Source organism: Botrytis fragariae, assembly GCF_013461495.1.
Source record: "Botrytis fragariae strain BVB16 chromosome Unknown tig00000045, whole genome shotgun sequence".
NCBI classification, from domain to species: Eukaryota; Fungi; Ascomycota; class Leotiomycetes; order Helotiales; family Sclerotiniaceae; genus Botrytis; species Botrytis fragariae.
The window spans coordinates 2,436,667-2,452,124 of NW_023500991.1; the positions used below are offsets into that span (position 1 = coordinate 2,436,667).

The 15,458-nt window shown below is 42.8% G+C and overlaps 6 protein-coding genes across 6 annotated transcripts; 1 reads left to right on the forward strand and 5 right to left on the reverse strand.

The window, feature by feature from the left end:
* Positions 1 to 796: 796 nt before the first annotated feature.
* On the reverse strand, positions 797 to 1,468 carry Bfra_003931 (uncharacterized protein; the record flags this gene model as incomplete). The annotated part of the gene is made up of 2 exons (XM_037334336.1): positions 797 to 1,191; positions 1,291 to 1,468. 2 exons carry the CDS (start codon positions 1,466 to 1,468, stop codon positions 797 to 799), a joined length of 573 nt encoding a protein of 190 aa, XP_037194423.1.
* Positions 1,469 to 2,791: 1,323 nt separating this feature from the next.
* On the reverse strand, positions 2,792 to 4,366 carry Bfra_003932 (putative udp-glucoronosyl and udp-glucosyl transferase family protein; the record flags this gene model as incomplete). Its single annotated transcript, XM_037334337.1, has 2 exons — positions 2,792 to 3,701; positions 3,753 to 4,366. The coding sequence occupies 2 exons, from the start codon at positions 4,364 to 4,366 to the stop codon at positions 2,792 to 2,794; spliced, it is 1,524 nt and encodes a 507-aa protein (XP_037194424.1).
* A 788-nt stretch (positions 4,367 to 5,154) lies between these two features.
* Positions 5,155 to 7,299, reverse strand: Bfra_003933 (uncharacterized protein; the record flags this gene model as incomplete). Its single annotated transcript, XM_037334338.1, has 1 exon — positions 5,155 to 7,299. One exon carries the CDS (start codon positions 7,297 to 7,299, stop codon positions 5,155 to 5,157), a length of 2,145 nt encoding a protein of 714 aa, XP_037194425.1.
* A 1,092-nt stretch (positions 7,300 to 8,391) lies between these two features.
* Positions 8,392 to 9,115, reverse strand: Bfra_003934ia (uncharacterized protein; the record flags this gene model as incomplete). Its single annotated transcript, XM_037334339.1, has 2 exons — positions 8,392 to 8,737; positions 8,925 to 9,115. The coding sequence occupies 2 exons, from the start codon at positions 9,113 to 9,115 to the stop codon at positions 8,392 to 8,394; spliced, it is 537 nt and encodes a 178-aa protein (XP_037194426.1).
* A 651-nt stretch (positions 9,116 to 9,766) lies between these two features.
* On the reverse strand, positions 9,767 to 12,665 carry Bfra_003935 (putative rho-gtpase-activating protein; the record flags this gene model as incomplete). The annotated part of the gene is made up of 4 exons (XM_037334340.1): positions 9,767 to 10,803; positions 10,861 to 12,292; positions 12,358 to 12,539; positions 12,617 to 12,665. The coding sequence occupies 4 exons, from the start codon at positions 12,663 to 12,665 to the stop codon at positions 9,767 to 9,769; spliced, it is 2,700 nt and encodes an 899-aa protein (XP_037194427.1).
* Positions 12,666 to 13,758: 1,093 nt separating this feature from the next.
* On the forward strand, positions 13,759 to 15,436 carry Bfra_003936 (putative membrane dipeptidase protein; the record flags this gene model as incomplete). Its single annotated transcript, XM_037334341.1, has 3 exons — positions 13,759 to 14,056; positions 14,128 to 14,340; positions 14,520 to 15,436. The coding sequence occupies 3 exons, from the start codon at positions 13,759 to 13,761 to the stop codon at positions 15,434 to 15,436; spliced, it is 1,428 nt and encodes a 475-aa protein (XP_037194428.1).
* Between the last annotated feature and the right edge of the window lie 22 nt (positions 15,437 to 15,458).

Genomic DNA, 15,458 nt, shown 5'->3' on the forward strand with positions numbered 1-15,458 from the left:
TCCGGAGCAAAATCTCAATTGTATTCTTCAACAATGGGAATCTTAATTGCGGTCCTCAATCGGAGCTTTTGTACGGAACATGCCTTTTATCATGTAAGCTGCTCGTCGTGTTAAGAAGCGAATTTCATATAAGTTATCATGGACATCTTCTAGGAGGGACAAAAGTCCACATGTGCCATCAAACATGAAACAATCAGCTAAGCTTTCTTAATTTACATACGCTTATTTTACGAACCGCTGCCACTAATGCACAGGCAATGATTTCTTGTGGATGGACGTCATTGTCTGTGCGGAACCTGGGAGATCGACTGATTTGAAACATCATTTGATCGTTCCGAGGAGACCATCAGAGATTGAGATTGCTGATGTTATGTTATTTTAGATCAAAGATTTGTAGCATATCGGCACATGAAGAATTTTCTAATAATAGTCAATGCCTACCGGCAACGGGTGTGTTTTGCTAAAAGGGATAGAAGAATGGACTAGTAGCATTGAGTCTAGATTCTTACCAAGATGATCTCACTTGTTGGGCAAAGGTATATGAGTCGCGATCAAATGTTGCTGTGGTAAATCACTCTGAAGAAAATGCTCAATAACAATTCAAGTTCAACAAATTATTATTACTTCTAAAACATGTAACATCCATCTCTCTCATCTAGCCCATCCAATCCATCACCACATTAACCTCTTCCAAAGCCCTTCTTACCAAAAGCTCCTCTTCACTTCTCACACTACCAATCCATCCATCACAACAACTATCTCCCATCATCCCTTCGCTTCCCTCTCTCAAATTCACCTAAATCCAAACCGGAAATAACAAAACCCTTGCACAACTACTGGGCACATCATACGGATTGGGCGCATCAAAATACTTAATCATCTGAAAAAGCTGCGGCGCATTCAACCCATGAAACCACTCGCAAACCACCCATCCATCCGCCTCCTCTTCATCAACCTGAAAGCCCGCACTACCTTCATTGACAAACTTTCCACTACCATATCCTGAGGTAATAGTCACCGGTTCCCATCGTGCATAATTGGTATCGGAGGGAAAAGCATTAATGCTGAATGGGTAGGGAGAAACGTCGAATTGGAGCTGGGAGGAATTGAAGTACATGCGGGAACCGGTGTTATTGGAAGAGTCGACGAAAACAGGGTCGGCCATTCCGGCGCCGGTGTGCCAGGCTTCTACTTTGGGAATGTTAGGTGTGTGAAGAAAATCAGAGCGAAGGAATGGTAGAGGTGGAAACCCAATGAAGAAAAAAGGAAAAGAAATAGAAAATTACTTACAAACCCATCCATTATGCGTATAATCACCATCCGTCACCGTCATATGGAGATAAAACTCCCGAGTGTTGTTCAAAGTACCCGGAACCCAGGTATCCTGTCTGGACTCGATCGTTGGAGCGGCGGAGACGAAAGCGAGAATACTTGATGCCGCTAAGGCGAGGTTGCGGATTGAAACCATGATGTTTGTCTGTTTGTTTGTTTGTTTGTTTGTTTGTTTGTTGTCTTTGAGATTGTCTAGAAGTCTAATGTGTGCATGCGAGATTGAATGAAGATGATGATGGAAATAAAACTCACTTCCACACCATCCATCAGAGACTTTATATAACAAATCCTCCCTCGATCTTCCCCGTCGCCACTCCATACAATTCTTTCATTCTTGCATGTACTCCATGTACTCCCTCCCTCCCTCCCTCTCCAACGTCACAGTACCTCACTCGTGTATGTATGTGCATGTGCGACGGTCACCATTACGAGCTACTATTTCCATCCCCCGGCAAAAGCGCCATGCTATCTATCATCTCCGTCGTATCCCACACCCACCACCCCGAAATCGACCGAAGAATGCAGAAAAGCCTATTTTAACCTTACTCTTTAAGCTTATGTATGTAGGTATACAACCCTTACACGAAAATCGCTTGAATGTACCTCTTTCGACCCCGCATCGCACAGAGCCGGGGTAGTGTAGTTGCACATCGTATCGTACAAACACCAACCGACTTGGGAACACGAAAACTACCAAGGTACGTACCGCGATTTCGTATCGTGACGATTATTAATTCTCCGTGTGGGACATCCTGGTTTATTGGATATTTCTTTATTGATTTATTTGTTTATTCATCATGACAAAAATTAGTAATAGCCGTTCAACATGAGGGTGATGGGTGATGGCAAACGGGATCTCCGCCTCGTATTGGATTACGTGAGGGGGATCTGCAGATATGCAGATATGCATGCATGCATGAAGGCATGTAAGCTTCGTGTTTGGATACTTGGAAACATCAGATGATGGAGATGGCGATGGAGAAAAAAATCGTATTTGTACATTTTTGTAGCAATGTTCTTCGGTTGATTCGGTTTCGTTGGGCTGCGAGGGAATGTATGATGGGTAACGGGCGATGGGTACGATGTGTTGTGTTGTACGAGGTGAGATCGTATGATGAAGTTAACGGTTTGGGCATACGATTTGCACTTTCAACGGGTTGCGGCGGCTTGCACTGCAACTATGGATAGAAGAGAAGTATATTGCTTATGAATGAACGATCGGACTATTTCTGTAAATCTTGCTTTTGGTATCCTAAATATTTTACAATCAAATTCAAAATCCAAAATATCTCTTAAGGAACCCGCCTTCATTTGCAAGATCATATAGTACCGTACATAGCATTCGGCGCGAACACAAACATGGTAGCTATAGATTCTTGAGTACACATCTTCGTTCCCTTCCCTCCACCTATCCTATCCAGTCTCCAGGACTGCTCGGATTAGTTTCCGACCGAATATATCACAACTTCGTCTGCAAACCAAATTCTCCCTCAACCAACTCCAATATCTTTCTCGCAGCATCTTTTCGACCTCCATACTTTTTACTAACCAGCTCTCCCATTTCCTTTGCTTTCTGCCTAATAGAATTATCCTCCGTAACTCCAATCAACGCCTTTCCTAATTCCTCTCCCTCAACACCCGGTGCACACCCCTTACTTGCCCATACACCAATACCGAAAAACTCTACCTTCTCCGTATAATCATACGTATCGAACCAACAAGGCAATACTAATTGCGGAGTCCCAGTCTCAACACTCTCGTAATACGAATTCGCGCCGCCGTGATGAACAGATGCGATGATGTGACCTGAGCGAAGTATAGATATTGGTTCTGCTTTGAGCCAAGGTACCAGTTTTACTTGCGAGGCGATTGGTGCGAGGATTTCGGTAATGTTGGGATCGGGTCCTATGGATGTGGGCTTGAGTTTCCAGAGGACTTGGATGGAGGGGTTTCTTGAGAGGAGGATGCGGATTCCGGTGGCGATGTTGCGGTTGAAGTCTTTACTTCCGTATACATGTGATCCGAGATTGATAAGGATAGTAGGTTTTTTCTCTAGCCATTTTAAAAGTTCTGGGTCGGTTTGACGAAGTAGGTAGGAGGGTATGGTGAGGGGTCCACAGGTCGTTACATTTTCTGGAATGTGTGGGAGTTTGAGATCGAACTCTCGTCCTGTAGGAAGCAAGTAATGAACATCTTTGGAGTATGGAACAAAGAATGGATATTGGCCTGGAATATTTGCTTTTTTGCGCCCAGCTTCGATAGCTTTGATGTTTGGAGATGTGACGACAATGACAATGAGGCGAATCATGAGGATGATGTTCAATGGAACGAGATACCATGGAAGTGGAAAGTTATAGCCAGAACAATCACTAATCAAAAATGTTAGATGGTAGATCACGAAGGAAGGAGGATAGACTTACGCAGCTATACCCCATAGTGCAAATGCATTCGGTTGAGCTTGAGCTAATGTATCCTTAAAACTATTTGGAGTAATACTCATAGTTTTCTTTCCCAGAATAGCACAAGCATCAAAACCCTGCGCACAAAGTTTTTCCACCACAATTCCATCCGGATTAACCTTCTCAACAATCTCAACACAAGATTGAACACCCTTCACATACTCATCAGGAGTATAAGAAGATAAAACACTCGGAATCTTCGCATAGATTCTCCACGCCTCACGAAATCCAACCCCATGACGCATAGCTTCCTGATCCGGCGCAACTAACGCGAGTTTTTCAACCATTCCCGGACTATCTATCGGATGGAAAACTGCTTTGATACTGCCAGGTGGGATTGGGCCATAATCACCAGCATTTAATTCATCGACGCGAGTTCGAATGGGGGAACGAAAGTTTCCATAATCGATGATATCAGAGACTTCTTTCGCAATAGCGGGGGCTTCAAAGGAGGCGATGTGAACTTCTACGTTGTTGAGGATAAGTTCATAGGCGGTTGCGAATACCACGTTACTTTGGCCATACTCGCTATTTGTCAGGAAAAGGATTTTCCGAGGGGGTTTTGAGGTTGCCATGTTTGAGGTTTGGTAGTAGGAGGTAGTTATTTTCAGTTGTAGAGGATGGTTGTTTCCAGAAGCTGTTCGGAAGCTGGTCGGGAACCTTTAAGACTACATGCCCCTGAGCTAGTCAAAATTGCTAATTTGGAGTCATTCACCTGAAAGTGGGGGTTATTCACCTAGCTGTATTGCAAGTATGACGAAACTAATCAACGGTATAGTCGTTTCTCTATTCTCGCTTCCGCTTAATGACCGACCCTCGGTAAATCTCAATTCACTTGCAATTAATGAGAGTATCGCGATGTAGTCTAGATGGAAGTTGATGTATTATTTCAATTGTGGATTAGTAAACCGTTTGGTAACTTCTTGGCCTACTAAAAGGCGTTCGATCAATATCTGCACAGACATGAATCAGTGATGAGAGGTGTTTTTATCCATAGTGTAGTGCATTGCCACTGTTATTCCAAGCGAAAAGGCGATATGTCCACTAAACTCACCCCACATTTCTTTTAATCTCTGCCCTCTCAACTCCGGAGTGAATTTGATTGACTAAGTGCACGAAATACGTACCTTTGCACAGGTTTCGGCTATGAAGTTTGTAGCACGATAGTCGCAATTCGCGAGTTTAATTTGATCATCAACGTTGCACCCGTGCTAAATCTGCTTACTGCGTATACATCTTCACCATTTTGCCTTAGAATTAGATAGAACCCTTCAACGGAGGCATCCAGAATTATACCCAGCGTGAGATTGCACAATGGTATTTATTATTGATGTATTCTTCCCAAAACAATCAGATTGATCGATTAGCTTATGAGAAACGTCTCAAGCTTATGGTGGTTGCTAAGACCAGGGTTCTGTCCGAAATAATCGTTTTGTGTTGAGCGAGGTTTTGTGTCAAGGTTAGTTGATCGAGGTTTTGTGATAGTTGATCGAGGTATTGTGATATTTAACCGAGTTGATTCCTGACCGTGGCTGTAGATCGAAGTGTCGATGTGACATTCGCCCACAAAGGCATATTCTGAATATGCAGGCTCAGAATCTCTCAAAAGTGGGAGACCAAGATCTTTAATCGTGTTTTCTGAAATTGCAGGTGGCCCAGCTTTTTCCCGAAGAACAAAAGGAGTGGTTAGATCGGGACTTAGCCAGCAAACAACATCTCCTATCATAGCTGTCACTGGCACTAAAACTAGAGTTCCATCTTCGAGTGTGGCAAACCTTCTGTCGTAAAGGACCTCTGAAAAGGCAGTTTCAGCTTTTCCATGTTCAAAAATAACGGCATGGGCCCATATGATAACACTCATGGTAGAAGCGAACAGGCTCGCATTCCCCCAGTTTCTCTGGAAGAATCCGTTAACCATCGTTGGAAGTATTTCGTATGGAGAAAGAGTCTGGGCAATTTCGTCAATTCTTTTCATTCTAAGACTCTGTGATTGCGCTTTGAACAAATCAATGAGTAGTTGTGGACGACTCGATGCAGAGTCATCGGAGTTTGATTTCATGATGTTGGCATCACTATAAAGCGGTCCTAAGACATCACACCAGTGGCGATACAATTCAGTCAGTGCATGAATCCAGATCTTTTGGCGTGAATTTCCTCCTAAAAATAGACGAAAAAGATATTCTTTTGGTAACTTCCAGCCAGCTTGAACTAGAGTGATAGCACTAGAAACCTTTGTAATGTTGCCTGCCCGCCAGCCAGAGCATACGAGAGACGTATTCATCCACGTATATAAAGTCGGGGAAGTGTGCACTTGTACTTCAGACAGAATAGGGGGCACAGTGCTGCCCCACATATGTTCCATTTCTCGTAGACGTCGGTAAGGATGCGGAAACCCTTTCACTGTCCAGTTAGGTACCCATGAAGGTACCTCGAGTTCGTTCTCCTTAGCCCGCCAATCATTGTGGTTTTCTTTATATGACAAAATCTCCAATCTGCTGTGATCTGGAAATGTCTTCAAGCAGTGGCAAGCTAAATCTGCGAAGACTTTCTCTACGCTCTTGGAATAATCAATCGCTATATCCTCTGCCTCAAGGTAATTCTGATATGGCGAGGCCTGCACGATACCTTTGTGTGCAAAGACCATATCGCGAGGATCAGAAGCTCCCAGTCCCCTTCTGACCGTCAAAAAGCTGATCAGATTCTCTGCCAAAGTCTTGGAGGGTCTTCTAATTGAATTGAAATTGCTTCGTTCTTTATTCATCGCAGCAAATACACGGTATGCCTCCGGTTGTTCGAAGGCAGCGAAGAAAATCGCTATTGCTTTGGTGACCTGGGAAAGGTGTCCCCAACTGACACGGTGTCGTCCACACTGCACCCATGGGTCCACTGAAAAGAGCAACTCTTGAAATACCCAGACTCTGGTGAACCAAGGTCGCTCCAATAGTTCCAAGACGAGTTTCCACGCCTTTTCATTATGCTCTTCCGTATGAGCAGCAGTGTCGTTGAACAAAAAATCTGACAACCCTTTTGACCTTACATGGCCTGGCTTCTGTTTGCAGAAACGTGAAATTGCTCCCAGAAGCAGTGTCGATGATTCGGTAGACTCCCCAAGATAAATAATTGTGTTTCGAGCGATCTGATAAATTTTTGCCATTTGTATCACTTGCTTACTCTTCTCGGAAGAATTCGCCTGGTCAATACAGATCGCGTCTATCCATAAATATTGTTTCATCAAAGGGTCACGGATATCACGCAGGGCGGAATCCAGGTTAACTGTGATCCCAATAACTTCGTGGCCGATGTATATCACTTTCTTCTTTTCCGGGTCACCCCAAACATAAGATAGGGCTGTATATCCATTAAACGTATCGTTATCCCATTTGCCTAACGTGGTTGTCAATAAGGCGCAATGTATATCAGCTGTTGTATCAACAGAAGGTGATAAACCCAGAAGCCGAATCGAATCATGTTCAGTCAATGGCTTGTATTGATACCTGTTGCTTGCCATAGCGAAATACTTTTTCATGAAGATAACGATGTGATGGGTAGAATAGAGGTTCTTCTGAAAAGGAGATAAATATAAGTAAGCATGTCGCTTGTCGCACCAGGGTATTTTATCCGGTCAGCACTACGAAAGTACATAACCAACCACAGTCCGAAGAAATACTTATCAGTCATCCTTCCTGCTGATAAAGCTTCGGCGGTGGCTTTGAAATTCCAATGGTATGCTTCATATTGTGGTATTGATTGTGTGAGATTTAGTGGTTATAAGGTGCACGCAAGATATGCAACAACGTGCATCTTCACTCCTGTCACAACGCTTCGCTTTTGGAAGGTACGAGTAACTGAAAGTGCAAAAGGTGTTGAACTTATCGTCTTGATATCATACCTCACAAGGAAATTATCAAACAGTATTCATTATCAGTTGATAACACACACTAAGGTTGTGAAATGGTCGTCAGATCATATTACACCATCGGATCATGTCGATCAACCACTATTTTCTCTATCAACTGTTATATCAAAGATGATAATGAATATTTCTAATTGTATCAACAATCTTGTAGAGAATTCCAGATTCTATCGGATCAAATAATATCATATAACTAATCATCATATGGCCATTAAGTCAAATTTGCAGTCCCATAGCACACACAGCTCAACACATGATCACGCATACATGACAAACAGCACAATCCCAACTATACATTCATTCATCAAAGCTTCTTCTTTATCATGGTGTTTTATGGTTGGATATGTTCTTTAAGATCTTCATTGCACTAACTCGCCAACGAAACCTTGCTATATAACGCACTTTGACTAACTTGCTATATATAAATCTCTTCTTTTTACATTGAATTCTATTGCGTGCTTCCAACCCCTCCTCACAAATTGCTTCTCTTACCATCTCTTCCCATTTCCTCCCCATCCTCTTCATCTCCACGCACACGCTTGAAGCTTGCTCCCACCTCCCCCTCTCTTAGATACACCTTGCTAAATTGCTGATACCTGTCACAGAAATTCTCACACTTCGGAAGATATTTCTGCCCCTGCAGCCAGCGCAGAAATTGTCCAACATGTTGCAATTCCTGCGGCATAGCTAACCTCTCGAACTTTGCTCTATACACAGGCCAGATGATACACCATTTAGTGTGTGATTTGCCGAGAATAATGTTGATTTTGCTGGGGAGGTGTTGTTGTGAGCTGATACTGGCTCGAGACTTTGTTTTGTTGCCGAATGTTGTTCTTTAGCTGAAAATCTTGTTGTCGAAGCTACTGCTTCGATATGCAAGTTGCGAATTTCTTGTTTTGTTGGAGCATTTGCTTCGACATGCAAATTGCTCTCTCCTCGGACTAGATGTGCAATCGCATCGCCATGCGCATTGCCATCCACCTCACTTTGTACTTCTTGTTCTTGTTCTTGCTTTTCGACAATTTGTCTTCCCCTAAAGATTCAAAACACATTAGTATGAATCCTCATAACAATTCGAAAAGAAACATGGGTATGAAAGATCACCCAGAACAAAATAATCAAGAAGAATAAGAACTCTCAGCACAAAAATCCCTCGGAATAAACCCCAAGCAACCCACAGCAAAGGCAAAGACAAAGATTAAAATAAAACACAACAACACAAAAACACCTCGCAAATCTCCCTCCTCATTTCCCCCGAGATCTCCACCTTCCCAATCTCAATCACCGCTTTGCCAAAGATCTCTTCATCTCGCTCTGCTTTCGCAGAGCTTTCCTCCCACCTCTCAGATAAATTATCCAGAGCTGTTTTTGCCGTATATATGAATGTGTCCCGTGAGAATTGGGACGACATTGCCAGATCGTAATTGCAATTTGCTATTGAGAAATGAGCAATTTGCTGATTGTATTGGCGTAATTGTTGATTCGAATGTGCTGGATTGTTTGGTTGAGGATAGAGGTTTGATAATTGATTGTAGACGATGGACGAGAGGTTCAAAATTAACGATCTTGAAATATAAAATAAATAGTTACCAAATTCCCAAATGTGCGTTCAAAGTTTCAACGCTAGTCTTCCCGCTCGAGACAATGACATGAAATTAAGTAAAGTGAAGCAAATCAAATGAAGAGTGGAGTGAAGTTAGGGGTAAGAAACTTATTAGCCGAAGAATTCGAGAAATAAAAACCTCCCATCACACTTATCACAGTCATACGCATTCAACCACACAATTCAAAACACATATATATTCATAAACACATTCTTTCCTATTTATCTCGCCAAAACATATCGATAAAAAAACAACCTCTTAAGGGAAGGGTATCAAAAGACCATCCCGCTTCGCTTTATCGGCAAAGAATAAGCCAGTCGCAAATATAATACCGTATTATCGTACATGATTTTCTTTCATTTAACATTCATGCTTGTGCTCATCCATCCTTCCATCCATCCTTCCATCCTTCCTTCCCTTCCTCCATTTCTCGTACCTCCCTTTCAAAGTCTCCATTTCTAATCATCCATAGGTTTGTCCTCAAGACTAACCCCAACCTTTTGTTCCGCAGCAGGTTCTGGCACTTCGCCAATACTTCCTACACTATCTCTGTTACCCGCTGCTACCATATCGAAATTTTTGCTCATTCTTGCAACATTTCCATAAGGTTTTCTTCCTATGCTATTCCTCGAAACTTGACCGCTTCGCCCTAAACTGTTTCTCTTTTCCACATTTGGAAGACTAGACACATTTGAAAGACTAGTCTTCTTTTCTACAGTGGGTTCCTCTATTCCATCTCCAGATCCAGGCATATATGTAGCACTTGTAATACTGGGGGTGCTAGCTTCTGCTCCATTGGCCAATGGTGACAAAGGAGAGGATTTTGGTTCGACAACTGGACTAGCTTCGGCTGACGATGGAACTTCGAGACTTTGTCTCACACTTCCTCGGGAGTTTCTAGTTGAATCAGTTGTAGCTGTGGGTGATGTTTGTACCGGGAATCGAGTCTCAGCTGCTGGTGGTCCTGAACTTCTATCTCTACGGTGACCACGTGGACCTGGTGCAGGACTAGTGGCGCGACTTCTTGCTCCACCAGCTGCAATGATTGCCTTTTGTCTAGCCTCCATGTTGGCTCGTCTGTTGCTTTCATCGGTGCTAATGGCTCTAGGTCTTCTGGTATCAATATTTGACGCAGAATTGAGTGATGAAGCTCGCTTAAGTTCAGAGAAGATAGCGTCTTTGTGAGCAAAGAGATCGCGAATCAGACGGTATGAATACTTCTCTTCCATGGTCATTGAGGTTTCAGTCTTTGGTCGAAGGATGCATGGAGCGAGGATAGTTGCGAGTTCGGAAATATAAGTCTCATCAGCGGAAGTAAGTTCAATTAGTCTAGTAAAATGGGTCATGAGGGCATCCAAGGTAGCAATGTTGGCCAACCTAAGTTGACTGAGGGTATTTTGTAGAACTGAAATTCGGGCTGAGTCGGTAGATTCGGATGCTGGCGTTGAATAGATCGTTTTCATAATTTCGTAAACATGAGATGACACTAAAGAATCTATGACCAAGAGTTAGTTGAGAAATTTCATGAAATGATCAGCAGGGCTGGGCTTACCTGGTAATTCCAGTAAATACAGTTTAAGAACGCTTGCAATAATAGGAATTTCATATGGCTCCAAAGTTTCAATAGGAAATGGTTTCCCAGTATTGAGAACATCTCGTACTCGGTGAGTTTGATGAAGGGGAACATCAACCAACCAAACACTTCTCCTAGCTGGATCGCCTTCAAGATCAGGATATCTGTTATCAAGGAAGGTGAGAATAGTGGTAATGATGACTGGTACCCTCTTTCTGTCTCCACGAGCCCGAGCTTCCAGATCAACACCGAAAGTTTGTTCATCCGCAGAGTTGTAATAATTCTCGTAAACGATAACCTTTGGCGCAAAACCACCAGTGCGATAGTTTTCGAGAAGATATCGCAAATCTCCAAGAGGTTGTACAGTTTCTTGGTAAAGCATCATCTTATCGACTGTTGATTGCAAGCTAGGAATAACATTGCTAATAGTTCCGGAAAAGTCGAGAATAATGGTCTTGATAGCCTTGAGTCTGTCAAGCTCACAACGTTCCAGATATCTCAAATGCTCGAAGATAGCCTCCTCCAATTGACATCGCAAATGATCCAATTTTCTAACACCTTGCTTGTACCTCTCATCTGCTTCTGCGGCTTCCCTACGAAGACGATCGCCTGGTGTTTCGTTTGGATGTTGATTGTTCAGAGGATTCCAGCCCGCTAAATATTCGGAGACCGATCCAACAACAGGAGAATCTACGAAATCGGAATTAGATGCGATAGAGAAAGTGCGGCCAACTTGGGGCTTCTTTTCGGGGATTCCTGTCAATTGGAAGCCCTTTGGTCGCCATTGGTAAAACATCTTGGAACTATTTGCGAAAACATTTCCAACATTTCCAATCAATCGTAGAAAGCCATGCGATACCAAATCCTGTCCAATACGTTCAGCGTGACTGACACTTGTTGCTCCCATGAATTTCTGAAAGTATTCCACTATATCTGCACCACATGTTGTATTTTGATATGTGCCCAAGATTGGAACTTTTGTATCGGCCAATTTGATTGTTTGTAAAAGGTGTGTCAAAATCTTCTTGACTTGTTCCGAGTTGTAGATTTCATCACCAATCTCTAAAGATTGGTCATCCTCTTCATCGTCCTTATCGCCAAACTTGATCTCTGGAATCTTGGCCTTCGGACTGGTTTCTGGATCCTGGAAAGCAAGTTTATTTTCCTCTTCAATATCTTCAACCAACCGACACTTATTAAAGTAATGACTACGCAACTTCTTGACCAGCTCTGCTTGTTTGTCGTGAAGTTTTATTCGGGCCTGGAGGTCATCCTGTGAATTTTGAACTCGATTTTCGTGTGCATCACACCAGCGCGAAAAAGGGGCGACGACTAAGTCTCGAATACTTTGTGCGATCTTGCGGTGATTTTTTGCAGCTTCTTCCATTTCTGTCCGTACTCCATCGTATGCCTATATATTGCGTCAGTCAACCAGCCCCTCGAAAAGACGAAGAGAAATCTCCTGAATATCAATACCTTTCTAACACTTGCTCCATCATCTCTCCCGAAACCGCCTGTTATTTTATCCGTTGCTGCTCCAATATCTCCTAATTTCATCCCATAGACATCTTCGGCTTCCGCTCGCATTCGCGCAATGGTGAGAACTTGTTGGTTTTCGGCGACACCTTGCTGCAGTTTGCCGAATAGAACACCAAGACCTATTTTGATGTAGTTGAATTAGTACATGAATGCAGGAACGGATGGACACATTTTGCAGAAAGAGGAAGCCCCTTACCTCCAGCATAATCTCCCGACCAAAAGGAATCCGCAAAATTGGGCGCCATTATTATGTACTCTTATCGTCGATTCGTGACTTCAATAATAGGGATTAATATATTCGTTGATCCTCGAAAGGTTTGGAACTTTAGACAGACAAAATAAAGAAGAGAAAATCCTTCTTGTAGAAAGGAATAGGGATTGTTGAACGAATGACAGATTTGCTGGAGAACTGGAGAAGTTTATGATGGACGAAGTCGAAAAAGCTGGGCAGGGAAATAGAAGGAAGGATTGCGGATTTTTAGTTGTGCAAGGGCCCTTTGGAACGAGGTTGACCGTTGATCTCGTTTACCCGGGGGTTTCAGAATGTTGAGATGGATGAAGCTATCACCAAAGTCGTTGGATATGATTCAGTTGGATAGTTTATTGAATGAAATGGGGATTGTATGACTATGATAAGTAGGTCAACAAAGACATAGATGGCATAGAAAAAAAGGAGTTTGGTAGAGAGTTGTAAATCATAGAAAGATGAAATGATATTGGATGATATTGGATGATATAAAATGGCATTTACTCTATTACTCCTTATTCATAGGTTCAATGCTATATATCTATATATATCCATATATATCCGTATATACCTACACAATTTTAATATACGAGTAAATATTAAAAAGCACTTAAACTTTTCCAGTCTTCACTTCAATTCCTTGGATTTTCGTTCCTACTTTAACTGACGTGCAGGGTCTTGCATGGAAAAACTCCCAGTGGCAAACCTTAAATCTCAGGTGTAAATCATTCCCAAAAATAGCTAAATCAGGGAATTTCCGGTAATCCATTAAAGGGGCTTAGCGCATTCATGCCAACCTAGTAATTAATGTACGAAAGGACTGACGGGACTGAGTACGGAGTCGCTCGAGAATATGGATACGTAGGTACGAGCGAGGCGAGGGTACTGGACTTTGGCACAGACTGGGGGAATGAAGATGTTGACGTAAAAAGATGGATGATATGATTCGACTTGATCATGTGATCATTCCTCCCATTCCATTCCTTATCTCAAGACCCTGACTTGGGACTGTTGGTACTTAGGTACTTTGAATCTCATTCATTTGTCACCGGCATCAACTTTTACACTCTGACTCTTGCCATTGTACAACTATGCCTCAAACAGAACAAGATCCTCTATTACCAAGAGATAGATCATCGCCAGAAATCAAAGATTCAAGAGAAAGTCGAAATGCCTGCTGTGAACCAACAAATGGCCGGGGGAAGAGACAATTCAGTGATCCAATGGCAGTGGTTGTGGGACTGTGCTCTCTGCTTATACTTACTATGCTAATCATACCTGATGGCTTTGTTGACGATATATTGAATCATCATCTGCCTTTTGGAAATCAAGAACCAAAGACAATTGAAGAGAGAGTGGATAGAATCTTGACTGAAACACCACTTATAGGTATGGTCATCTCGGAATCTCGGATGACATATATGTTATACCTCTTCACCACTTCAACTAACTAAACATAGATGGACACAATGATCTTGCAATCTTCATAAGATCTGCTTATAGAAATCGCATCTATGATGACAAGTTTACCAATAAGTTTGAGAATGGTGGGATGGCTTATCACGTGGATCTTCCTCGATTGAAAGCGGGAAAGAATGGAGGTGCTTTTTGGAGTGCATTCGCTCCATGCCCCTCAAACTGGAGTGATTTTTCTACCCCAAATTATGACTCTTGTTAGTGATATTTCGTCGATGTTTTGATTCACTTTGCACTCTTTATACTTCTCTCATTTCATCTCGCTCCCTCTATGCAATACTGTTCTACGATTCTCAATGACGTCCTCCGCGACTTCTTCCGCAAATTAATTATCTCTCAGATTGATTGTAAATCTTGAACTAACTTTCTAATATAGCCGTTGACTTCACTCTGACGCAGCTTGACCTTCTCGCTCGTCTCCAAGCCGCCTACCCCTCTCATTTTGCACTTCCAGGAGACAGTAGCACTGCCTTGACTGCTTTCCAAAATGGCCAACTCATATCACCATATATCATTGAAGGTCTGCACCAAATTGGAAACTCCCTATCTAATCTCCGCGAATATTATAACCTTGGAGTTCGCTACGCAACCTTGACACACAACTGTCACAATCGCTATGCAGATGCGGCACTGGTTGAGCTCCCAGAGGGTGGTATCGAGAAATCGAAACCTCACTGGGGAGGTGTTTCCCCCGCTGGTCGTCAGCTTATTCATGAGATGAATAGATTGGGGATGATTGTCGATCTATCACATACTAGTCAAGATACGATGCGTGCTGTGCTCGGCTGGGAAGCCGACTGGTCGGGTAGTCTTGCCCCAGTAATCTTCAGTCATTCATCTGCCTACGCAGTATGTCCTCATCCACGAAATGTACCTGACGATGTCCTACAACTCGTCAAGAAAACGAATTCCCTCGTCATGGTCAATTTCTCGCCAGACTTCGTATCATGCGTTGCAAACTCGTCCAATACAAATGGACTTCCAGATTTCTATCCTAACAACTCAACCTTAGAACATGTAGCCAGACATGTCATGCATATCGGTGATCTCATCGGCTATGGCCACGTAGGCTTCGGTAGTGATTTTGACGGTATCCCCGATACACCAAAGGGACTAGACGACGTAAGCAAGTTTCCAGACTTAGTAGCCGAGCTTCTCAAACAAGGAGTCAGCGACGACGATGCTACAAAGGTTGTAGGTGGTAATATTTTAAGAGTTTGGAAAGATGTCGATGAGGTTTCTGCACAGTTGAAGGCGAAGGGAGAGAAGCCTCTAGAAGATGATCTTTCTTGATTTATGGTTTAGATGTATCTGC